Source organism: Oryza glaberrima, chromosome 12, assembly GCF_000147395.1.
Source record: "Oryza glaberrima chromosome 12, OglaRS2, whole genome shotgun sequence".
In the NCBI taxonomy this organism is placed as follows: domain Eukaryota; kingdom Viridiplantae; phylum Streptophyta; class Magnoliopsida; order Poales; family Poaceae; genus Oryza; species Oryza glaberrima.
The window spans coordinates 17,305,881-17,331,899 of NC_068337.1; the positions used below are offsets into that span (position 1 = coordinate 17,305,881).

General features: G+C 39.1%; 2 protein-coding genes across 2 annotated transcripts; both read right to left on the minus strand.

Moving 5' to 3' along the window:
• Positions 1 to 557: 557 nt before the first annotated feature.
• LOC127758020 (putative F-box/LRR-repeat protein At3g28410) lies at positions 558 to 2,469 on the minus strand. Its single transcript, XM_052283624.1, has 3 exons — positions 1,374 to 2,469; positions 1,156 to 1,290; positions 558 to 1,015 (listed from the first exon to the last, which is right to left on the minus strand). The coding sequence occupies exons 1-3, from the start codon at positions 2,379 to 2,381 to the stop codon at positions 686 to 688; spliced, it is 1,473 nt and encodes a 490-aa protein (XP_052139584.1). The 5' UTR covers positions 2,382 to 2,469; the 3' UTR covers positions 558 to 685.
• Positions 2,470 to 5,559: 3,090 nt separating this feature from the next.
• On the minus strand, positions 5,560 to 10,474 carry LOC127758072 (GRF1-interacting factor 3-like). The gene is made up of 4 exons (XM_052283696.1): positions 10,235 to 10,474; positions 8,496 to 8,572; positions 6,275 to 6,359; positions 5,560 to 6,204 (listed from the first exon to the last, which is right to left on the minus strand). Exons 1-4 carry the CDS (start codon positions 10,307 to 10,309, stop codon positions 5,884 to 5,886), a joined length of 558 nt encoding a protein of 185 aa, XP_052139656.1. The 5' UTR covers positions 10,310 to 10,474; the 3' UTR covers positions 5,560 to 5,883.
• Between the last annotated feature and the right edge of the window lie 15,545 nt (positions 10,475 to 26,019).

The following is a 26,019-nucleotide window of genomic DNA, read 5'->3' on the forward strand; positions in this document are numbered from 1 at the left end:
GGCAAATTAGCTGTAGTTTGCAACCTACTGTGTGATAAAAGCCACAAAACAAGAGCTGAACCAATGCATTTTCATGGGATAATTAGGTTCCAAACAGTAGCCAGAGGATTACGAGGCTAACATCAGTAGAAAGTTTAACATACAACTCCAGATTAGAGCCATCATAACCATCAACAGTACGAGTGAGTCAGTGGCAGAGTTATGCTGATTATCTAATGTGAGAAACTGAGAAGAGATCCTGGTAGGGAAAAGCAAAGGCTAGTAAGTTCAAACCAATATGATCTTCCTAGAAACTGATTTTCCTACCATTACTCTCACTACCAGCAGAACACCAAAGTTTGCAGCCTTACGAGCCATTAAAAATTACACACCGTCCCACAAAGGAGATGGCTTACTATCATTACTAGTCAGGAATTCAGGATGTTACCCAGCAAAAAAAGAATGGAATTCAGCATGTTATAGGGCAGTCAATTCCGAAGAACTCATATAATAGTGCACCTGATACTAGGTACTGGATTTAGCATGAAAATTCTCAAATATGCTTTATATATCCATCGACCATGTAAAAATTTCCAGATTGGCAGTTGACAGATGTTATCTGGTATTCTTCTAAAAGAACTATAATCCATATTGATTGAAACAAGAAATGGGATCAGCATGAGTAACAAAATAGACCAAACCGGCTTCAACATCTGCATTCAAAGGGATCAGTAAAAGACAAATCTTGGACATGCTCAATATCTATAGGACATTCAGGATCTGCATGATGGTGGCATCTATCAGTGGTAAACTTGAAACGCGCACATCTCGAAGCCCTTTTGTCGAGCTGAAGCATCTTATGTTGTTTTGCAACAAACCCATCATAGTAATCTTCAGACTTTACCACAAATTTCATAGACTCTAGCACTTTAGCATTAAGTACAAAGAACTGGGCAAAGTCGATTTGTGGCTTGGTTCCCCGGTAATTTTCCAACTCCACTGTCTTCAGACGGATATCAAGGATTTTGATAAGAGTCTGGTATTCACAACGCCAATAATTATTTCCATTAGATAGACAACACTGAAGAAAGACAGAGAACAAAACTTAAACACTTTTTTAGGAGCAACAACAAATCGATTATGAGTACATTAAACTCTCAGTGAAAAATAATTTACCTTCAAGTACAATTTCTCCAAGCATGGAAAGCATCTCATCAAGTCAATCACCTTAGCCAGATTAAGAACAAACATATTGATTGCTAAAATCCTCACAGTGCGCACGGCCTCTGTCAACCTAACAACACTCACTCCCTTCATAAAACATGTGACATAACATTACTAAAGGCCATCCATCCATAAGTTGAGATAGATATGAAATTGACCTACAAAGTTACCTTGAAAACAGTTGTAGTGCCAAACATGATCCTTGGGCCAAACCATCGATCTGTAAGGCAACCAATAGTCTCCAGCTTCGGCGCGGAAATTACCGATAATCGCAGGTTATTGTGCACTGCAAGATCGAGCAACTTCTCGAGAAGAGGGGCATCCTCGACGATGATTTCCTCCAGCTGCGTCTGCCGCGGCAGCGCTGCTATCCGACGACGCGCAACCAACACACCCAAGCTTCTAAGGCTAGGCGAGTTGATCCGAACGCGACGGAAACCGACGCTGCGAGCCAGCAGCAAGCACTCCAGCAGCGGGCAGCGGGCGATCATGGCGTGCAGCGAGGCCTCCGTGATGGTGACGTCCTCGAGCCCGAGATGCTTGAGCCGCGGGAAGCGAAGCTCATGGACGGTGGTGTGCTGGAGATCGCACCTGCTGATGGTGGCGATGTGGAGGGTATAAGAGAACCGGAAGAGGGATACCGGTGGAGGAGGAGGCGGCGATGGTGGCGGCGGCGCACCGCCGCGGTTGCTGAGGAACTCGAGCTCCTGAAGGTTGTCGACGGCGGCGGATCGGAGCCAGGTATCCACGGTGTCGCGGCTGCTGTCGGCGGGGACGCAGAGGCAGCGGCATGGGCCCGGGTGGGCGGAGAGGACGGCGGAGATGACGCCGGCGACGGCGACGGCGAGGGCGTTCCCCTTGTTGTGGCGGCGGAGGGGGAGGCTACGGTAGTCGAGGCGGAGCGGCGTGGAGCGCCAGAGATGGCGCCACCGCTTGGCGAGGACCTGCGTGGTGCAGGCTTCCCTGGTGGGGAGGCGGGCGATGATGTCGCGGAGGATGTCGTCCGGGAGGTTCCCGATGAGGTCGCCGGCGGCGGCCTCCTCATCACCATCATCTTCTTCCTCCTCCTCCGCCTCCGTCCTCCTCCTCTTCGGGCTGCCTCCTCCTTCCTTTTCTGGCGGGTTAACTTCTCCATGGCTCTCGTGCGCGACCAATACGGATTTCTTGACATGGCCCATGGCCGGCGCGTCGCGTGGCGGCAGCCGGCGGCGTGGGATGCGGCGGCGAGGATGAGGGAAGGAGGCGAGGGGGGAAGACGGGGAGATCCGTGAGGCCCAAGAAAACAGCTTCGTCTTGTTCGTTGTTCCACGTTCGAATGGGCCAAGCGCCGCTAAATGGGCCAGTCTTAGAGATTCTATTAACCCAGTTCTCTTTTGGATTCTTTTTTATTTACTACAAAAAAAATATCCATGGGTTGCAATGGGTGGAGATTATTTTAATTTTATTATTGTTACTAGAAAAATACCCATGCGTTGTAACGGATGAAGTCTATTTTAATCTTATTATTGTTATATAGTTTAGTTAAGATGAAATTCACTGTGTGAGTTCGCTTGGATATATATATTTTTAGAAATTCATGAGTTGCAGTTAGAAGTCTAATTGTCTCAAGTTAGCATGCGAGTTTTTTTAAACAGATTTCTTATATGATTCCTTCTATATTATCAAAAATGAACGATCTTAAAAACGACTCAAATACGGATGCGTATTTCTAAAAGCAAACGAACTTAAAAACCAACTCATACACGGACGATGTATCAAAATACCAGCAAAAACATCCTCAATTTTTATAATAGTAGAGATATGATTTAGTTAAGGTGAAATTCACTGTATTTAATTCGCTTGGATATATATTTTATTAGAAAATCATAAGCTACAATTAGGAGTCCGATCATCTCAAGTTAGCATGCGAATTTTTATAAGAGATTTCTTATAGATTCATTCTGTATTTCCAAAAGCGAACTATCTTAAAAACCAAGTCAAATACATATTTGTATTTCCTAAAATGAAGAAACTTAAAAACTGACTCGTAAACGGATGGCGTACCAAAGTACCGACAAAAACATCTTCGATTTTTATAATAGTAGAGATATATTTATTTACTTTTAAATTTATGAAAATATTTTTTTCTTTTTAGAAATTAACGTGCTTGGGAGGGTGTTCTTTTATAAATCGTCCTCTAAGAGGGTGTTAAGGGATTTAAATGTAAATTATCCTGTAGAGCTTGTTAACTTTATGGTTTTAATATTTAAAAATATATCATGTGAAGACTGAGAAATCAATCTTTATATCAAAATTGTAGAGCTCAAGGAGATGTTCAACTTTGAAGTTAACAAGTTTTCCATTTAAAATTGTTTAGGAATCAAAACGTTGCTTACAAAATCGCCAAACTATTTTAACAAAATCTCATGCTTCAATTTCAAACAACATCGGACTTAGAACGAAGATAACAGTTGTTAACGCACGTGTCTCTCTAAATATGTACTTCCGCCATCTATAAGTTATAGTAGTCATGCCACGTAGATTTTAAAAGAAGATGCTAATGACATGACCAAAAATCGTTATATTGTTATACATTATGAAACTATTAGTTTGACATTTGGTTCATATCAAACTATTGTTTGGGTCTATATTTATGCTATGTGCTCAATGGACAGCGACTAGCTAGCGTGTGCCTTAGCGTGTGCCTTATGTAACGAATAGAAAAATCAAGATATTTTTAAGTACATAAGCCAAATAAAAAATGAATGAAATAGACCTAAGGGGACATCCAAAATCACGACATGCAGGAATTATATTTTTCTTGTACTCTATAATGTAATTGCGGGAATACGCTCTATTTTCTATGGATTGTACTTCTAAGAGATGATGGTACATCTGAATAATGAAAAGCGATGTTATTATTTTCTTTATGATGTAGTGTTGTTTTATTTATAAATTTCATTTGAGGTCATATCAATAAGGTTGTGTTCATTTATTGAGGTTCCCAACGACCACCACATCGTTTCTGCGCGCATGCTTCCCGGACTATTAAATAGGGTATTTTTTTAAAAAAATCTATATAGAAGTTGCTTAGAAAATCATATTAAATCATTTTTAATTTTATTTAGCTAATACTTAATTAATCACATGTTAATTGGTCGTTTCGTTTTGAATCATGAGGGAGGAATTTCTTTTGGAGAACACAGCCTAAATATATCGGGGAAAAAAGATGGAAGCCGAACAGATAGAGAGGAAAATATTAGGAAGAAAAAATTGAAAGGTGAGTCGATACGGTGCACATATCATAGAAAATAATTTTTTGCTAACATAAAATTTTAAAAGTAAATTAAGACAATGGAATTGCAACGTAGCGTATAGCACGAGCATATTATATTTTAAATCCTCCACTGTATAGTTACTTCTAATACTAAAAGAGTTACTTCTACTATTTGAATAAATTGCATTTAAATATTTGAATATATTTAATATGAAACTCTTTTTGTTATATATTTTGAGTGGAGTATGGCAGTTCAAACAGATATTAAAAATTATACATGTTCTAAAAGATATAAATTGTCAAATGTTTCAATAAAAAATAGAATAGTGTAACCCCCTCATAGCTAATGTTTGATGTTGGCCTCTGTCCTAATCCTATCTCACTGTAAAGTTATAACCCAATAATTCTAAAACTCAGCATACAAACATATCACCTCATTATCCACTAGCAATAATTACATAAAAAATTATACAAGCGTGCAACATCGTCTATAATTGATTGAATTCTACAAATTAACATCCAATCATCTTCCTTCACAATATTTTCACAGTATTTTCAACATATACATATCCGTTATTTTTATAATAATTAACATATATTCATCCATATAATCAACGTGCAGGATATCATATTTCATCTACAATCTCATACATAGTATATTAAATTTATTTCTCTTTCTTAATATAGTTTGACAAACCAGTTTTATTTGTTGTTAATAACTAATATAATTTTTTACTTTTAACTAAATTTTTTAAAAAAGTTAAAAGTTACTTTAATTTTAGCAAAGCACGGGGAATCATAAATATGTGTGGCCGTACCGCACGCTGTAAAAATACTCTTGCACCAGCATCGCATCCGAAACCGATCGAACGGAGAAAAACGGCATCATATGCGTCTAGACTAAACAGTGCACTAATTAGATTTTACCTTTTAAAATCTTGTGAAAATTTTTTGTCTACATCCATGGGTCGCATGGATATTTGTTAATCCTCTATCTATCTGTACCTTGTACCGTACAATTAACTGTATTGGAGTATAATTATTCCTGTATATGCAATAGCAATTTCCTCCTAATCTCAACCTTCAGCCACAAAACACCAGGTGCTAACGCCGTCCATTCCTCCAGCCGGCAACAAATTCCAGCAGCCAATAGTATCGGACGAGGCCAAGAACCATGATCAGAAGAGGCTACAAGCCTAATTCAGAGTCAAAACCAAAGCACAAATCCTTGCGGCAATCTACGTTTGTACCACAGACTGAAAGTCTCAAAAACACAGGTAAATGTAACAACCACTGACCATCATCAGGCGAAGATCACGGCCACTCACCGTTCAAGGGCACAGGAATGATCCCCTCTCCACTCAGTCGTTGCCTACATGTTTTTTTTTTGTTTTTCGTCGCGACCTGAAAGGCCAACTTAGCCCTTAGGATTGATCGCCGAAGTCGCTTCCACCGTCATTTTCGGTGCCGGTGCTCCTGTGGCTCTCGGAAGGCTCCGAGGTGGCCGCGCCAGCGTTCTGGTGATCCGCTCCGCGGTGCATTTCGCCTTGCAGAAGCTGAGGAATGCCATTCACAACGCCAGGCCTCATGACCATCTGACCGCCGAACGAGAGCAGCTGGGCTTGCTGTTGCTGCAGCTGCTGCTCCTGCATCTGCTGGGGCGTTAGAGGGGTCCTGGGGGGGAACATTGGCACCTGCGACATGTATTGCCCCCCTAACCCCGGCGATGCACCATGCGGCACCATCTGTTTGCGGAGATAAAATGAGTATATGCAGAACAAATGATGTTGTGTAGATGTATGGAATATTACGAACCTGGGGACGGCTTATAGTGGTCTGCGGTTGAGTATCAGCAATTGCAGCCAAGTACAAGAGATTCTTCTGAAGCTGCGCTTGATACCTGAAAAATATCATTGGGGATAAAACTACCATCATTAAATGATTTTCTCACCATCTATTCCAGAAGGAAGTCCATAGTCACATTCATATAGGCAAATAGGTTTAGTAATATGAAGAGCATCTTCAGTAAATATATCAAATAAATTCATAACTACATGAAGTGTAAAGGAAAGTAAATTGGATTAATTATCACATATTAACTTATTAAGCCCCGCCTAATAATTCATAAATGGAAACAAGGTGAGCACATATATAAAATAAATTCATTAATACAAGCACTGCAATGGGAACTTGGAAAGTAAATTGGATTAATTATCACATATTACCACCAATACTCCTAAAGAAACACAAATGTGAGGTCGGTAGGTGACTAGTTAGCGACACATTCCATGGGTGCACAGGTGACGTGCATGGTGCATAGGTAATAGCATGCATGCTAATGGCACTAATAGCATACTAAATATTGTTCATGTTATGTTGACAGCAATACTGTTCTTGCCAGTCACAGGGCAAAAGCCAACATGGTTACAATCTAAAGTCAAAGAAAAAAAGAAACAGGTAAGACCAAATTGCTAGGAATCATTTTACACAATTAACTTCATGGAATTAAAATGACAAAATGCATATTGACAGTTCAAAATTGTTAGGTGCTGCACAAAGCATGTATTTCCATGTTCCTAGCAAGATCAAATGTGTTGTTTTCCATTGATGTTTACCAAGGAGAATAATCATCTGCCACATAGAACTAACAGTTAGAGCTATTTCAGAATGTTGCTTTAACTTGAATTTTATTCCGACGGATTATGAAGGGTGATTCGGGCTTTATCATCACGGCATAACATGATAGTTCCCTCCCACTTCCCAGTTGGTTATGGAGATATCAAGTGACACCAGATGAAATAAGATTTCATAAATTTTAACATGATGCTTGCCAGCTTGACACTCAGCCATTGCAAGTGGAAATTCCTAGGTATTTAGCATGCTGGTAATTTGCTTCGTTTGCACCCAAAAAAAAAGCAATTGATCCTTTGGGCAGCAGAAGACACAAGATGCAAATCAAACATGGAATATATTGGCTGAAGAGTGAGGATGTACATATAGTTGCTAATGATGATACATCTTGCATATTCTTTGAAAGATACATGGTCTTCGAATACATGCTTTTATTGCATTGAATATAAAGAACCACTATAGGCAACGCTACATAAACTAGTCATGTGAGAACCAACCAGTTTATATTCGAAATTGTATGCCAATATGTGTTCAGTGTATAGCACTGTAATACTTCGTTCACCGTAGTGCATGGATTGTGTCAAAATCCACACCAGTACACGTCCCGAAGAGTCAGGAGATGAAGGTCTATACTCTATGTAAATCTAAGTAAAATTATCATAAAAAAACCCTGACTTATATAATTAGATACCAAAAAACAGTATTATAGTCAGATAATTAACAATTTAACATATCATCTAAAAGTTTGAAAATAGAAATTTAATCAAACATTATCATTTAAAAAACAGATGTTATCATATTTGCTGTCTACAGTTCATAGAGTGTTCATATGAACTTTGCATATGCCACAATGCCAGGACCCTTCTAGGATTAATTTTGTATAGTGGCTCAAGCCTCAAGATGGTACAAAACAAGAACTCAGCTGCAGTTTATAACTCGTACTGCACAAAAAGCCATACTTGAATGATCCATGTTTTGCTGTTTAGCAATACCGTTTACTCTGTGTTGAACCATCCAAGCATGGTATGCTTTCATCAGTGACAAGAGCTACATAGATCTTCTAAATATTAAACCTAACGGCTGAGAAAGAAACCAGGCCAAAATATCATTGGATATCGCAGCAGTTTTCAGTTGCTTGTTTATTCAATGCATAAACACAAATTTGAAATAACAACAGCAGAGTGGCAATTTCATTGTTATATACGGCAGCACAATAAATGAATAATTGTATACAATTAACTAATGGTGAGGGACTGAGTGTAGAAAACAAAAAAGGAAGATATTAATGTTAACAAGAAATTATTCAACAACGCAATTACGAGACTACTAAGCAGGATGAATTAATATTAACACACAAAAAGGATCATGTCATAACGTAAAATCTCATAAAAGACCATTTACATACTGAGCACATTCTGCCAACTTTCCCAGATTCTGATTTTCCAAAATAGCCAAAATAAGCTGCTTGTTTTCATCCAGATACTGCAAAAATGAATTAAGACTGTAAGGGAAAATGGTTATTTACAACAATGAAACCACAGAATCAGTAAATGCAAATGGGCGAACCATGTGAAATATATAAGGAACAAGATAGCAATTTTAGAAATGCACTATTACAATTTATGCAGTTTGCAGGAAACATAAGGATTAAAGTCAGCACAAGAGATTATTTAGTCATCTGAAAGTCAAGTTACAATGCTAGTCGGTGCAGGGCATTAATCCAAGTATAATAAGGAAAATATCATTCAGACAAGTATGCAAAGTGAAAATGTATGGCAGAATATGACCTGTATAAGCATGAGCACCCTAATAATATGGATTGCAAAGTAAAGTGGTTCAAAAAACGGCCCCAAGCTGCTATTTTATTCATCTTAGCAGAGAGACATTAGTGCGCTATTTTTAGCTTATTCTAGTACAAGAGAGCAAACCATGACCCAATTTAAGCAGAATATGCATCACCAGCCTTAAGAAGAAAAAAGCATGCATGTCTGAATCTAGTGGGAGCACACAATACAAATCTGCCATTTAGACATGAAGACATGAACTGCTAGGTGATCACAGCTATTAGCTCCAAAAGAAAAGAGCAACGCCTGAAAGATTGGAAAATTAACAAAAGAGACAGAAATCAACTAACAAAGCGATGAGTTTTTTCTTTAAGAGTTTAAGTGAAAGTTGATATTGTTTAAAGTCAGTTAACATAACTTTTTTTTCTCCGTTGTAAGTTTTAAACTACATCTAAAGCCCACAAGGACTGGAGCATACCTGTACTTCAAACACAAATCCCAATAAACCTAGTCATCCACGAACAGAAACATAACTAAAATCTGCTATAGAATAGCATACTCTACAAAAGAACAGGACAATCGCACTAAGACAAAGAAATGGTTCCATACAAGTGCCAAGTTGATATTAATGCAGGAAAATGTTTCAGGCATAGAATAATACTTTATAGACAATGACTGATGACTGTCATGATGTGAATACTAAAGAACACATAAAAAAACATAAGTTCAGTTCCGGCTGGAGTGGTCATGGATGATGGATAGTTCCATGTCGAGTAGAAATATCGCAACCAATAAACATAAGCTATACAAGCAAAGATTCAAGCCCAATCTAGTCAAAAGTTGTACTCCAGGTGTTCATAACTTAGTTTTTTTTTTTTATCACAAATGATACATCTTCTCCAATAAACCGAGAACAAGTCAGCATATCTCCTATCAAACCAACATCATCACCATATAATTACAGATCACTCTACCGCCCGGATAACCCAAACGAGTCGTTCTTTATCGAATCAGATGACGAGCACGCCAACCATGCGGTGCTCACAACACCACCAACTTCAACCAATGCCGGTCAAATACTCTTCAAATCACATCAACTAAGTTGAAACTAATCAAAAAAGCCAGAATCTTTACCAATCCAATATCCCTAAGACCCTAACCCACCCCTAATCGAATCGAACGCTGGCAAACCTAGCACCATTCGAGGAGGCCGGGCAAAAATAAAAAAAGAGATCAAATCTTTTGCCCCCCAAAAAAAACCCTCCCAAGAAGCGAGGGCGGCGCACCCGAACCGGGGCCAAGAACCGGAAGAGAAAGAGGGGGGGGGGGGGGGGGGGGGAGGTGGGCACAAAGGAGGCACCTTTTGGATCTGCTCGGTGGTGATTCCGGCCGTCGGCGGCGCCTGCGCGGGCATCGGCATCGGCTGCTGCTGCATCGCGTGCGGCTGCGGCTGCGGCTGCGGCGGCTCACGCTTCCACTTCTTCTCCCCCTCTCTGTGGTTTATGGCGTTGGAGAGGAGGAGAGGGGTTTGGACTTTGGAGGGTTTGGGAACAGCAATGGAGCGAACATTCGCTCCCTAGTAATCTCGCGAATGGATCTGGAAGGAGAGGGGTTTGAAGGCTTTCCCTTTTCATCTCCTCCTAGGATTAGGTGCAATTACTAGTATACCCCTCTTGCTCAAAAGATTTTAATAATTACTACTACTCCGTCTCGAAAGGAATCCAATCCTAACAACGAATCTGTGTCTAGATTCGTTGCTAAGATTAAGTTTTTTTTAAGGACGGAGGGGGTATATTATTGATTAATTAATTACGCGTGCAAACCTCTAGCACACGAGTAGACGGAAGTGAGCAATAAATCATATGTGTCCTCGTTAAATTTGTATTGGGCCATATTTTCGTTAATTCGTATTGAAAACGTACATGTGTGTTAATTGTAGTTCTAGTGTGCGAAGGCGTGCATTTATGACTTCAATGCAATGTATTTAGTGCTTTTACTCTCTTGCTCTAAAGTTGGAGTAGGAAAAATTGAAAAAGAATGTGTTTGCTTTCATCTCAATATGTTATTCTTGAGTTCTAATTTCAATCCAATACTATCTCCGTTCTGTTACATATTGTAATTCTTAGGTGTTTTAGTTATGTTCTGAGTCAAAGAAAATTTTCTAGTTTTGACCAGCTTTGTAGAAAAATATATTAATATCCAGCGCTATCGTTGCCAAGACATAGCATCTTTTTTCCGAACTAACCAGCTATATTAGCAATATGGTCAATTGATTTGTACCCAACACTCCTAATATTTCACTCACCTCGGTTCTGGCAAATCTTGGGGTCGACTTTTGGTTAAATAATCCATGTTGATTCCATGAGCGCTTGAGTGTTGTTTGGTGCACTAAAAACATGAGGTTTGGTTATGGCATGATGATTTTTAAATTTGTTACATGTGAGTTGTAGATAGTAATAGTCTTTTCTTATAGTGCTTCTCTAGTTGAATAGATTGCTTGGATAAGTCTCACCTAGCGAAAAGATGATGGACCTATTGGAGTGACTATAGTTGATGATCCAAACATAATTGGATGGTGGTTCAAATGGAATATTTGTATCCTGGTTTGTCCTTGACCAAGAGCCATAACCATTATGTTAAGGCAAATTTTGTTAATGATGAAAGTTATATAATCTTGTATTCACTTCTATATAAATCATTTCTACCGTTGTTAAGGATAGCACTCTAGTTTGCATTTGGGATTTGCATGATCTTTAGAGTCTATGGACACATCATCATGTTGTTTTAACATGGCTATCAATTATGTCACTAGTTGGTGTAGTCTCTTCTTTTTTCTAAACATCGCAGAGGTTTACATACAAGGTTAATTGAATTTTTCAAACTTCAAGAGTGCAAGTTACAACATAGTAGTCACTCATTATCTTTTAGGAAAATATGGACATAAAGTTCACCGATTACAGTTGCGGGTTACACAATAGCACACCTAGATAGCTTTGTAAGTTACATCGTTAGACATAGATATAAAGCTCTCAAGCAATATGTAACCTATATTTGATAAGAGGAGGTAAGAGGAGGATAATAAATTCGACCTTAGACTAAAAAATTGTTGCTAGTAAATTCAATCTCAGACCTCAAAGTTTATTATGTCACATATTTTGAAGTGGAAAAAAGTTGTCAACCATTAAAAAAATAGAGTAAGGGTAGTAGCTTAATAATACCTTCTCACGGGACCCCTCTCCCACTAAAAACAAAAGTAGTGTAGAACCATGCAACATTCCTCATGGCTTCACACATCAAATGGTTTTATTTTGTGTTGAAATAACCAAATGTTATATGGATAAGCAAATTCCAGTGGGACTACCAAGTGTGCTACATGCTCATGTAATTTAACTCGGGTAACATAAACTCTCTCTCAGTCGCGCTTTGTGCAAGCGCTAGCATAACTATATATATGAGTGGGCGATTGATCTTAACAATTACATGGGTGGATCCGTGAGAATACTCCCTTTGTCATCAAATATAAGGATTTTTAGGCTTTTAAACAAATATTAAGGTTGAGTAAAAAAGACTTATATTACTCATTTAGCGAGGGATGGTTGGAGTTGAGACGGTAGTTGAGAGTAGGATGAAAATAAATTTTAATGAGAGGTTAGATTCATGGGGGCAAATAGTACTTTATGAATCCTTGGATAAATTTCAAACACTTGGTATCCTACAGTGTAATTTGAAAACATATGAAATCGCACGTAAACATAGATATATTTTTAAACTCAATATCGAGTCAAGCATATGTAGGACACTTGGATAAATTTCAAACACTTGGTATCCTACAGTGTAATTTAAAAACATATGAAATTGCACGTAAACATAGATATATTTTTAAACTCAATATCGAGTCAAGCATATGTAGGACCCAACATCATGTTAATCTTGCCACAAACTGCTTGATTATGGATAATCATAGAGGTTAATAAATACCATATGAATTCAAGGTTGAGGCTTCATTTATTTATTTTTCTTTATTTGATCAGCTGATTAATTAACCAAATATAGTGTTAAAAAATTAGAACAAAGGTGTTCTAGAAGCTTCTTGATTGCTCCAAATGGATTCCACTCTCATAGATCATGAGCCTCTTGATTGGTACAATAGTATATGATCAAAGATGTTTTTTTTACTAGTTACATCCAATGGTCCTTGATATTTTAGATGATGTGGCTCATTCTCCATTGAGATAGCTTGCTGCTTTCACCTATTAAGATTGGTGAAAGTGTGCTATCATAATCTAGAAACAATGCAACTATCTTTCTATGCATGTTGGTTGTGATTTCCCTGAATGATACCAAAGCTGAAGGGTATTCAACATACAATAAAAGGGAAATTTTTAATATAAATGATATGTAAGTCAAGGAATGAATTTCATTTTAAAATGTTTCATTTTATATTCAAATTATCTACCAAACATTTTACAAGACCATATAAGATATATCTTGTGCTTTTGCCATTTATATTGAGCTCCACCTTGCTAGTAATAAATTACTATACCTACTGTTTTTCTATTTAACATGACATGAATGAATGAACAAATAGCCACATTAAAATAACATTATGTTAACAGGGGCATGTGCTCCCATTCTTTTCTCTCCATTAAATATTATTGGGTCATAAGGGGCAATATGCCCCCTCTAATTGGGCCAATAGCAATATGTAACGACTTAGCTCGATCCCAAGAGTGAGAAGAAGGAACTCATTAGCAATATGACGAGGATGTAGACTATCTGACAAGATAGATTTTACAATTTTTATGGAGGTGTTAACTTCTTGTCTTTAATTAATTTGATTTATTTATCTGGGAATATCTTAGGAAAATCATTTTAGAAACTAGAGGGAAAAAGTATGTCTCTATCAATAATTTACGAATGTATTAAAAATTGCAACGGAATTGCATCTAAAATGTCTATGAACTACAAATATTTATGTCAATTTGCAAAGTGTCTCTAGGAAATGCATATGAATTGAACTAATTTTTTTGAGAGCCATTTTGATTATTTGAAATATATATCTATCAAAAATTTCTAAATATTATAGTTGTTGTAGTGTAAATTCAAAAATTATAAAAGCAATATGAAAACTATAAATGTTATCTTATCTGAAAATGTTGCAAGAAATACACACAATTTTTTCTAAACTTTCAGAGTCAACCCTTCATGCCATAATCTCTATCACGTGACTCCCAACGTATTAGAGTTCATTTAGTTGCACAAACTCAAAACACCTCAATAGGAAGGACCAAACATGTAAAATCATTCGACCAAATATAATAGCATTTGAGTATAATCGATAATTCATACCTTATTATGGTATCTCCTAGTTATTATTGTAGTTGGAAATAATTTCATAGCATCCCTCACGGCCTCATGCATCTACGGCCTCATGCATCTAATAGATGAAAATTGAGAATAAACAAGTGTTACATGCACCAACACTCATTTGATTTATCTCAGGGGACATGAATGGTATATCTAGATTATTTTATGATTAGCGAAAATGTATCAAATATAAGAGCAATCTTTTTGCTTTGAGCATTGAATTTTATTTCATCAAATGAAGACAAAATAGAAGAACATTGGGACGATCATAAACAAAAATATGAAAAAATTTATAAATAATTTTATTGCACAACTAAAAGCTAAGGATTTAAGATATGAAATCTACAACTGTTGGAACATAGTAATAAATTATGACAAGATTACCACGCAAAATAATATGCATAGGCTTATACCACTTTTTCTAGATGACTAACCATAATGCTACGTTAAAAGGGGCATGTGCCCCCCTCTTTCGGATACTAGTAGCATTATATTAAAAGTGATTAACTTATGCCTATAGATGATTAAGGGTGTGTTTGGTTGGGCTGTGGCTTTTGCAAAAGTAGATGTGGGCTGTGGCATTTTGAAAAGTAGCTAAATTAGTTGTGAGAAAGCCAAAAGCTCATTTGGTTACACAGGTGGCTTTTGGAAAAGCTTCTCCCCTGACAAGTGGACCACACATGTCATGTGGGAAGGCAGCTCGCCGGAGTGGGCAACCGAGGCCAGTCGGGGCTGCTCCTCCTCGTCCGCAAGGAGCGACGCTCTGTTGGGGACCGAGGCGCTGCTCCAAACATCGATCTCCGGCGCCGCTCCATGGTCTGCGAGATCGAGGAAGGCTCGTTGTCAGCTTCGTGGCCGGCTCGTCGTTAGCTTCGTGGGCGGCGGTGGCGCCGTATAAGTCCGGCATCGTGCCTCGGGGTGTGAGGTCGAGGAAGGCGGAGGAGAGGCACAGGGAGTGGTAGTACGGCGACGGTGAGGCGCATAGCGATGTCATGCAGGGAGGCAGCGCCAGCTGCCTTGTCGCCACCTTGGCCAGCGCCAGCGCCGGTGACACCACCAGCCGGGTGCGGAGGCGGCGTCAGGCGGGGAGGAGGCGGCGCAGCGTCGGGCGTGGTCGGAGAAGGGTGCGGCGTGGGGCGGGGAGGAGGCGGCGCTGGCGTCGGGCGAGGAGGGCGGCGATCGGCCGGCCAGAGGGCAGGGGCGGCGCACAAACCTAGATGCGCCACTCCACCCCTACTGCGGCACGCGTTTGAGAAGCGAGAGGAGACGGGAATAGATTAGCGAACCGTTTTTTTTTCATAATGGTAGAGGTGGGTAAATTTTTCCACCAAAAGCAGGTGAAAACAGGGGGTAGAGGTGCTTTTGATTTGTACTAGAACAAAAGTTGGCTTTGGGCAAAAGCAGCTATGGCTTTTGGGCCCTTTGGATGGCTTTTGGCTTTTGCAAAAGCAAAAGCAGGTTGAAAAGCCCAACCAAACACACCCTAAATGGGTCGCCCGGGCCGAGCATGACCAGGCACACGACGGGTCGTTCCATGCCTACCCACATGTTGTGCCAACGGCCTAGGCACGACCCAATAAGACTCTGGTCGTGTCGGCCCGAAGGCATGGCAAGCCCACCGTGCTCCCGCCTTGGAATAAGTTTATTTGGCCGCCCTCATCTTTTGGGTCGTGCCTATATGGAAGGAATAAGTCTATTTTAACTCCCTAATCGTTGGACCGTGCTATGCCAAGCCGGCCCACTGTGTCGAGGCAGAGGCCTAGGCACAACCCAATGGCCGAGCCAGGGCGACACGGTCACACGGGCCCGACACCAGTCTGTCGGGCCGTGCTGTGTCTGGACCGGGCCAAAACCCCACTCCGTGGGCTGGGCATTTTGGTCATCTATACATATGCCCTTCATTTGGTGCTAACATGAAAATGAAGCATTTTTTATTTCAATGAAATCATTAGTTTCTTTTGAAATTTTAAACTATACTAGAAAAATTGCCCATGCGTTACAACGGGAAAAACTACAGCACAACAAACCCTAGCAAGATAGAAAGCCAATTAACTTTTTTTTAATCTATCAATCACTTTTTAACCAATACTCCATCCGTTTCACAATGTAAGTCATTCTAGCATTTCCCACATTTATATTGATATTAATGAATCTAGACATATATATCTATCTAGATTCATTAACATCAATATGAATATGGGAAATGCCAGAATGACTTACATTGTGAAACGGAGGAGGTACTCAATAACTCATTTTTACCCTTTTTTCTTCTAACAAAAACTTACTAAAAAGTGTAAACGTTTTTTTCCTCACTGACAATGAAGAAAACATGATGAAAGTAACCATATAAATGCATCCATATTCGTTGCTGAAGAGCTACAATTTACATCACAAAAAATACATCTAATATTTGCATGTTCTTTGCAAAAATGATATACCTCCAATAGCACGAGTTTACATCACAGGCACAACTCCTATTTCCAGTTAGCATTTTCTCAGTGCATTGTGCACCAGAAAGACAGAGCAAATTTCATAGAAGTAAGTGTTGTGGTCATTAATGGGTGATCGAGCTACATTGCATAATAGTACGTGCTAGGCGTAACAAAACTCTTGCACCGATAAATCAATATCATAGGTTCGATAGCAGCATCAATTAGGCAAAGCAAATTAAAGGATCCTTGATTAAGAAAATCACTTTGGCCCTGTTTAGTTCCAAAGTTTTTTTTTTCCAAACTTCTAACTTTTTATCATATCAAACGTTTTATACACACAACTTTTCTATTATATCGTACCAATTCCAACCAAACTTTTAAACTTCAGAAATAAACACAGCCAAAGCTAAATGCAGCAGATTCAATGTGATTAGGCAGGGAGTGATTGGTGGAAGAAGTAACATGCTGTGCGACGGGTACTCTAGAGGGCTAGCTGGTCCTAGAGGTGTTCGCGTGATGTGGCGAAGCGTGTTAGTGCGGCGGCGGGAATTGATGATGAATCAGATGCCTCTAGGCGTGGCATGACACCACTGGTGAACGCCAACGGCGTGCAGCGGAAAGCAGAAGGGCATAATTAGAGAAAAGGAAATGAAACCAATCGATATGTTTTTTTCCTTTTTTTTTTTTGTTACGGGTTGCGGCACGGGTGATCGCTGCTAAGGGACCGGGTATGATGTAACTTAGACCCTGTTTTGTTTGTTTCAGTTTAGGTTTATTATAATATAGATTATTAGTACTAAGCTGAAATAAACAAATAGCTAATATAATAGATTATTACAATCTATAAGCCAGATTACTATAATATAGTAATCCACTCTAAAGGTGCTTTTTTATTATTGGGTTGCTAACACCTAACAACCAGCTAATAATCCAGAGAAACAAACAGCTAACAACTTATATAGTAATCTGTCTCAATAATCTAGATTACAATAATCTTAAGCTAAAACAAACAGGGCCTTAATTGAAACACGAAGCGGATTAGGATCACGTATCAAATGGATAGGCAAAAACATCTTTAATTTTTATAATAGTAGAGATATTTGAGAATCTATCCCTTACTGTTTTTCACAACCCAAATAAATACTATGTAGAACTTTTTTTTTTACGTTTTTAAGGGTGATAAGGTCTTTTTTAAAAGAAACTAACGGTCAAGTTGTTCGACTAATGGAATGTGCATTAATAGATTGGAACAAATAGTCAGGGATATATAAGGGATGAAGCAAATCTTAGGAGCATAATGTATCATGTAAAATTTTAGGGACACGTAGGCGTAGGGAATTGACCCGTTTACTTGACCATATTCTTCCGTGACATGGAAATGTGATGTAATGCTGACAATATAGGTTATTTATAGAAATTAGAAAATGGCCTAGAGAAACTCACAGTAAAGTTATCACTTCTTTCATGAAGCATTTTAAATTGAGTTTTTTTTCTTTATAAGATCAACATATAATTGTTGACGAAAAATCCGCGCTCAGCCAATTTGCTAGTGGAAAATAGTTCTTAAATATAAATAATATCATATTTTAAGAGAAAAAAAAATTTCTTCTACATTGGAAAAAATTGTGTAAGTTCTATTATTTTCCAATATGTAACTATTTTTATCTAGAATTTTTAATTTAATTACTAGTTTTAAAATTCAAGTGTTAATTTTTAATTTTTGCATACCTGCAGTCGAGCTCAAGTGACCAAAGTGCGGCGACCAGGGTTCCCCAAACCGTCGGGGCCGGGGTTACCGTGCCCCGACGGTAAGCACGGTTACCGTGCGGTAACTGTGAAAAACCGTATAAAACCGTACAAAATTTATCAAAAATTCAAATTATTTTTTAAAATTTATTTGAATTTAAGGAGTTTACTGCGGTATTTATATTAATATTACCGTACCCCGTGATAAGCCCGGTAACCACGGTTACCGGCGGTAATGTCAACCCTGGCGGCGACACTAGTAGATATAAAATGTTGTGGGGTTGACATGGTGGAGGTGGAGTTCGAACCCAAATAACAAGAGCAAGTGAGTTGATTTGTGTCTAGAATTAACGCTAATATCGAATACTGTATACACCAAGAATGGGATGAGAGCTATAGAATAGGTGGGATTATACACCCGTATTTTCAAATTTTTGTTTTGTTAAAGTGTTTGCCGTTTTATTATATATATATACGATATTTATCTTTATAGCTTGCTTTCTGCTTATGTAGAGGGGAGAGAGAATGGAAAAAATGGGTGGAGTCTGATGCGAGACACAACTATAAACGTTCTCCAACAGAGGAAAAATTATATCGGAAAGAGAAAAGAGATTGACTTCATCTAATTTGTCACTTAATTATATGGAGTTAGCTTGTTGATAAGAGTTTTGCTATTTTGATAGTCGGTCTGTTTTTTTTCTTATACATCATATCAACCATCTCAATTTGTATGAAGCATAGCTTAAACTTACATAATAAATAAACAACAACACTAAAGTTGCAACATTAGAATATCATAGTGCAATTTTGAATGTATTTGTTTTCATTATTTTTTTCCTAGAGTAATCCGGTGTGTTTTTGTGATTATATAGATACTACTTCTTGTTCCAGGTCCTATATTACCATGTACTGATTGATACCCATTGGATCATTCCTATACTTGGTTTAACATCATAAAAAGTAAAATACGGAGTTTAGATTAATTCACCACGAGAAATATTTTCATAATATATAGTTCACATGCATGTTGTTAAACTATATGAAAATGTAGAAATTGATGGTCAAAGATAGAAATGTTGGATTTAGGATAAATCTAGAATGACAAGTGATTTTAGCACAGACGAAATGCAATGAATAGGTGACAGTAAGTAATTACAAAGAAAAGAACAGTTGAAAATAAGTAGAGGCCTAAAAAGACATAAGGGCTTGCTCGGTTTAGAGAAATTCAACCTATAGAAATAGATTTTTTTTCCTTTGGTTTTAGTATGCTTAATTCCTACAAACCGAATAATACAAGTAGGAATTAATCCTTAGGAATACAAATATTTTATTTTTCGTTTCCCCTCCAAACCGAAACAAGCCCTAAAAGGTAGTTAGCGAATTGTGTATAGTTAGGAATCTTGTGGTGGAATTTGCTAATCCCATTTAAGGTCCTAAACTTAGACATAGATGTTCGTAGTTTCTTAGGATTTAATCCCATGACGTATTATTGTACACAAACACATGGTTACGTTCAGTAGTAAAACAGTGAACTATCGCTAAACCCTAAACCCTTACATGCCATCTTAAACCCTGACCTACCAAATGTTTCATTGGAAATATGGTCATAATTGGTATATCTTAATCCAAAATAACAAGATAATAAACATCACATTCGCAATGGGATTTGATCTAGTGACAGTACTAGATGTAAGCAACATGAGCTTTTTATAATATAAGCATCAACATTTACATGATAACACAATGCGGACATTGCAATGAATATTAACAATGAAACATCTAGTAGAATTGGGAGAATAGAAGTATACTCCGAGAATGGTCGTCCGCTGGATGGTGAGGCAGTACTGTCTCTGTTAGTGTTGATGCTCCCGAATCCGTCTCCTCTAGTAGCGCCACCACTCCCTGCATCCGTGCCACCTCTAGCAACAGCAGCAGCAGACATTGACATAGAGGAAACAGAACCTAACGTAGATGATGCAGAGTAGTCGCGCCCGAGAGCGCTCCCCAAAAACTTGATCGCCCGCCTACCCGTGCAGGTACACAAGTGGACGGATTTCCGGAGGCCTGCTCATCTAGTTTACCCTGCACGCAAGTGAACAAGACCGAGGAAAGCAGTGGCTAGCGCAAGAACAGAACAAAGAGGAACCAGCGAGGAAGCACGTATGAGAGGATGAACGGGTGTCGCTCTGCCCGTCTAGTAGGCGGGATTATATAGTGCGCGAGGAAGTAATGTTCAGGAGTAATTAAATTGAAATCAATCCGACTCAATTATGTAATTAATAGCGAAATCAATCTGTTGGAATTCATTCACTCATTAATACAGAATTGATTAGCTGAATTAACATCGATTTAATTCTCGTCCGTTACGGAATTGATTAGCCGAATTAACGTCGATTCAATTATTGTCCGTTACAAAATATATATAGAGAGAGAGGAGTAGCATCAGCCGCCGCCTGACGGCGCGCGCACGCCCGTGTGTGTGGCAATCCTCCATCACCTCAACCGGTCAACATGGGCTCTCTAATAGCTCCGTATTAAGTTGAGATCTCCTCACAAAGTTTCCAAGATGGTATTAATCCACATAACATTAATTGTGGGCCTATGAAATTTATTTAGAATAAATTGGGCCTTACCCATTTATTCCAACATGTTTCACCTCTTTTTTGGTAACAAATTTTCCTTTTTTTTTTTTTTTGCTAGCGAGCACGACAATGAAAAATACTCATAAAAGAGCAAGTAGAAGAATAGTTGATGCAATGCTAATTACGCATAAGTTGAGGGTAGGGTGGTTATGTCAAAGAATAGAAAAATAAGAAACTTTGTACCCATGCGAATAAGGTGACAAACACATGGCCACAATTCTCACCAACACCATGTCAAAACAACAGTAAAAGGTATACATTTCTATCAAGCTGTTCATATAGAGCTGTCCTCATGTGAACTGGAAATCGTGGACCTCCCCTCCAAGATGTTCATTCAGTATCTGATATTTGAAGATGAAGATATCTGGTACTCCCTCTATTTCAAAATGTTTGACGCTGTTGACTTTTTAGTACGTGTTTGACCATTCGTCTTATTTAAAAAATTTAAATTATTATTTATTCTTTTCATATCATTTGATTCATTGTTAAATATATTTTCATGTACATATATCAGTTTTACATATTTCACAAAATTTTTTAATAAGACGAACGGTTAAATATGTGCTAAAAAGTCAACGGTGTCAAACATTTTAAAACGGAGGGAGTATATTTCACAATCGTGCGATGACGGCCTCGACCTCTGTGGGGGTGTAGAGGTGGTAACCAGGCGTGACCTTCGCGATACCGACATTATTTGGGGTTACTTGTTCCAAGTATCATTTTTTACAAATCATATGATAGCTCAAGGGAGGAGAAGAATTCCAATACGGTAAGTCTAACAGTTCAAATGTGGTACCGTTCAAATTTATAAACTATAACGTTGATATACACGAGAAATGAACAACCGGCAGAGTTATAAGCACAAAAAACTTGAAAAAGGAGGAATCAATGCAACTGTAGCAACACTATCATTGGTTAAAAAAAACTATTAGGAGCAACAAGAGATTCCTGCATTGTTCTTGTAAGATGATTATCCAAAAGCAAACTGAGCATACAAAATTCTAATAAGCATAACATTAATGCTGTGTTTGAGGGAAAGGAGATTGAAAAGATTGGGAAGATACGCAAAACGAGGTGAGCTATTAGCGCATGATTAATTGAGTATTAACTATTTTAAACTTCAAAAATGGATTAATATGATTTTTTAAAGCAAATTTTCTATAGAAAATTTTTGCAAAAAAAACGCACCGTTTAGTAGTTTGAAAAGCGTGCGCGCGGAAAACGAGTCACAATCTCCCCTTTCTCCTGCGAACAAAAAATGCTAGTAAGCATGAAGATTTGCAGACAAGTCATCCAATTCGAGAACATAATTTAAAATTATGACTTGGAAAACTTAGGGTATATTTAGATGGAGGGATAGAATTGGATAGGATATGGCCACCTAAATTTTTGAGGTGTTTGGATGGAGGGAAGCACTGCATATGGCCACCACAGAGGTAATATTCCCTTCAGATGCCATATAGGGAACAACAATTACCAGCAATGGCGAGGTTACACGTTTCTCCACAACAATAACCACCTCATCTATCGTCTTCAACCCAATTGCAGTAGAGCCCATCTACTAAGAGCAAGTTTAATAGTATAGCCAACTACTAGCCCTAAATCACCTATAGTCAATCTAACCGATCATTCAGGCCATTCTCAATCCAATAGCTAGGATGGTGTCTATAGTATTAAAAAAGCTGTCACCTAGGATAAAAAATAATGTGGCAAGTAAATAAATGAGAAAAGAGAAGTAAACCAGGTCTTGCATGAGACATTGTTTCTACACAACATCGAAGATATCATGTGAGATAAGTAGCATTAAATTTAGAGTAAAGTGCATTGCCGGTCCTTAATCTTTTAAGGTTGTGTCATATAGGTCCCTAAACTCTCAAAATGCATATCCAGATCTCAAAACTTGTCAAAGTGTATCATTTAGATCCCAAATCGATACATCCCCTCTAGGATCCAATGTGGCGCTGATGTGGCATGTCACATGGACGTGACGTGTCCTTTTCTTTTTTTTTTCTTTTTTTCTTTTTATTTTCTGTTTTCTTCTTATTCTTCTTTTTTTCCTTTCTTCTGCTCAGGTCATGGAGAAAGGAGAATAAAAGGGAAAAGGAGAAGAAAAAAAGAAAAAGGAAAAAATTTAAATGGGTCCCATTTGTTAGTCAAAATAATACCATGTCATGTCCGTGTGGCATGCCACATCAACGCCACATAGGATCATGAAGGGGTTATGGCGATTTGGGACCTAAATGACACACTATGACAAGTTCTGAGACTTGGATATGCATTTTGAGAGTTTTAGGGACCTAGATAACACACCCCTACAAGTTTAAGGACCGCTCGTACTCTTTACTCTTAAATTTAAGTATGAAACTATGGTGTTTGCATTGGAAGAGTAGTGTCTAGTACTAGTTTCTTGATGATGTGGAGTTTATGAAAATTATGTCTAGTGTCTTGGGTTGGGAATGGCCTCATACAATAGTTACCTATAACCATATACTACACCATACACACACAACGTATTGGAGTCTATACTGAAGCTGGCTACAAATATATATAGCCCGCTTTCTCTCTCTTCTCTTCTCTCCTCCACATGTGCTTACAGCTGATTTCTAGCCTACTATTGTACTCGCTCTAACAAACACACCAGAATCCCCAAAACTCATCACCCACATGTATAAAATCAATTCTCAATTTTATATACTAAAAAGCAAAATGCAGATAATAATGACCAAGGAAATGCAAAGGGCGCCAGCTCCGGCAAATTTCAATAATCCACAAATTTTATTGAGGTGTTTGAATCTCTTGAAGATGAGGATGGAGATTAAGATTAAGTGTTTTACGCAAAATGAGGTGGTAATAACGTGTGATTAATTGAGTTTTAAATATTACAAACTTGAAAAATGAATTAATATATATATGATATTTTAGAACAACTTTCATATAGAAAGTTTTCGCACGAAACCAGGGTTTGAAATTTCGGTTCGAAATTTCTAAAATTTCGCCCCCCCCACCGAAATGCTCACATCTCGCCCAAAAAATTTGGTTTTTTGCAATTTTTTGTGAATTTGGTCAAATTTTATTCAAATTTATTCAAAATCTGTCAAAAAAATCAAAAAAATTCAGTTCTATCGCCCACCTGCGGCAGAAATGTTGATTTCGAAATTTAAAAACCTGCACGAAACGTACTGTATAGCAATTTGAAAAATATGCCACTTTAATCCAAAATTTTATCCACTCTTTTTAGTGGATTCGAACATGATCATAGAAATATGAACACACCAACCTGCACTTTTTCTTTTTCCCAGAAACAACTCTGCCATTATATTCCTAGCATATCACCTCGTACAAACGGATCTAAAGGAATCAGCGCAAACATATGCAAAGAACACCACATTAGTATACATAGCAACTTTTACCTACCTGATCGAAATTGTTAGGCCATTCACAGTGCAAGTGCGTGGCATTCGGCCAACCCGTGGCAAACCCAAGATTCTCCGCCAGCTTGGCTTGCAGTGTGACCAAAAGAGCTTCGCGTAGCCAAAATTGGGCACTTGAACCTCGTCAGAAAAACTGCCTTCGACGCGGGAAGAACGACGAGGCCGCACTATGCAGGTCGTGTCCTCACGCTTCGTGGCTTCGTCGCCGCTCCTGCTCGTCGTTCTCCTCTCCGCCGTGGGCCTACCATGGAGGTGCTGTCATCGCCGTCGAGCCACCGCCACCTTCCCCTTTGTTGCCTCAGCAGTCCAGATCCGACGAGCCATGGGCCGGATCTGGAGAGCTCGGTGGAGGGAGAGGCCGGAGATAGGGAGGGGACGCCGGAGGGAGAGGCCGGAGGCGGGGAGGGGACGGCGGAGGGGGGAGAGCCAACACGGCGCCTGTCTTCGATCCGGAGCTCGTCGTCGATTCGGGCCACGGCGCGGAGGCCAGAGATCCACCGCCGCCCGATGTCGACGACGGCCACCGCCGCCGACGCCCAACGCCCGACGCCGGCGCGGAGGCCGGAGATCCATCGCCGCCCGCCGCTCAGGCCACGGCACGGAGGCTAGAGATCCGTCATCGCCGCGAGGAGGAGGAGAGGAGTGGTGGTCGCCATGGAGCTTGTCCGCGCGCCGGCTAGGGGGCCGCTTGTCGGAGGAGGAGATGAGGGGCGCCGGCGGTCGGGTGAGCAGCCGCCGCCGCATGGCTCGACGCCGCGCTTGGATCCCCTCCATTCGGCTCTCTGCAGTGGGGAAATGGGAGAGAGAGATAGGGGAGAGAGGAGAGAGGAAAGTGAAAAAGTGAAAAGTGGTATTGGTGGAACCTACTGTAAGCTATTTGTATTGTGGTCTTGTGGAGTTTGCACTGTAGAACTTGTGGCTGATAGTGTTCTTGAACTAGGTGGCATGTGAGGAACACCAAATTTTGGTGGCGCAATGTGAATGGCCTTCCAGAACCCTTGCAATCCCTTGTCAGTGAATCTAAACAAAACCTCACGCAAAAAAAAAAAAAAACACATGGCCTCGTCTTTTCGTTTAGGTTTATGCTTATCAGCTAAAATTTAATTTTTCAACTTTAAATTCGCACTTAATTTTAGAATTTTTTCATCGAAATTTATTTTTCAGCCTTTATTTTTATATCGTTAAGAATAATATATATAAAAATTTTATTCACAGATTATTTTTCATTTCAAATATATCATTTCACTTTTTTTCTTCGATATAACAAACGATGAAGCTGACCCCTTTCCTTTTCTGCTTGAGGATACGTGCCATGTGACGGTGCTGTGGGTCCCACGTGGCAGTGTCACAAAGCCCCGCGCGTGGTTGGTGATTTTTCACTTTCCCCCCTGGTGTATTTCTAATTTGTATTTTCTCAGTCGAGTCTTCCACTGGAAGGAAAGGGAGGAAGAGAGGGCGCGTGGCCTCAATAAAAGCTTGGCGCCTTCTTCCATTTTGAACCCAAAATCCAACCCCCCCATTGCCTCT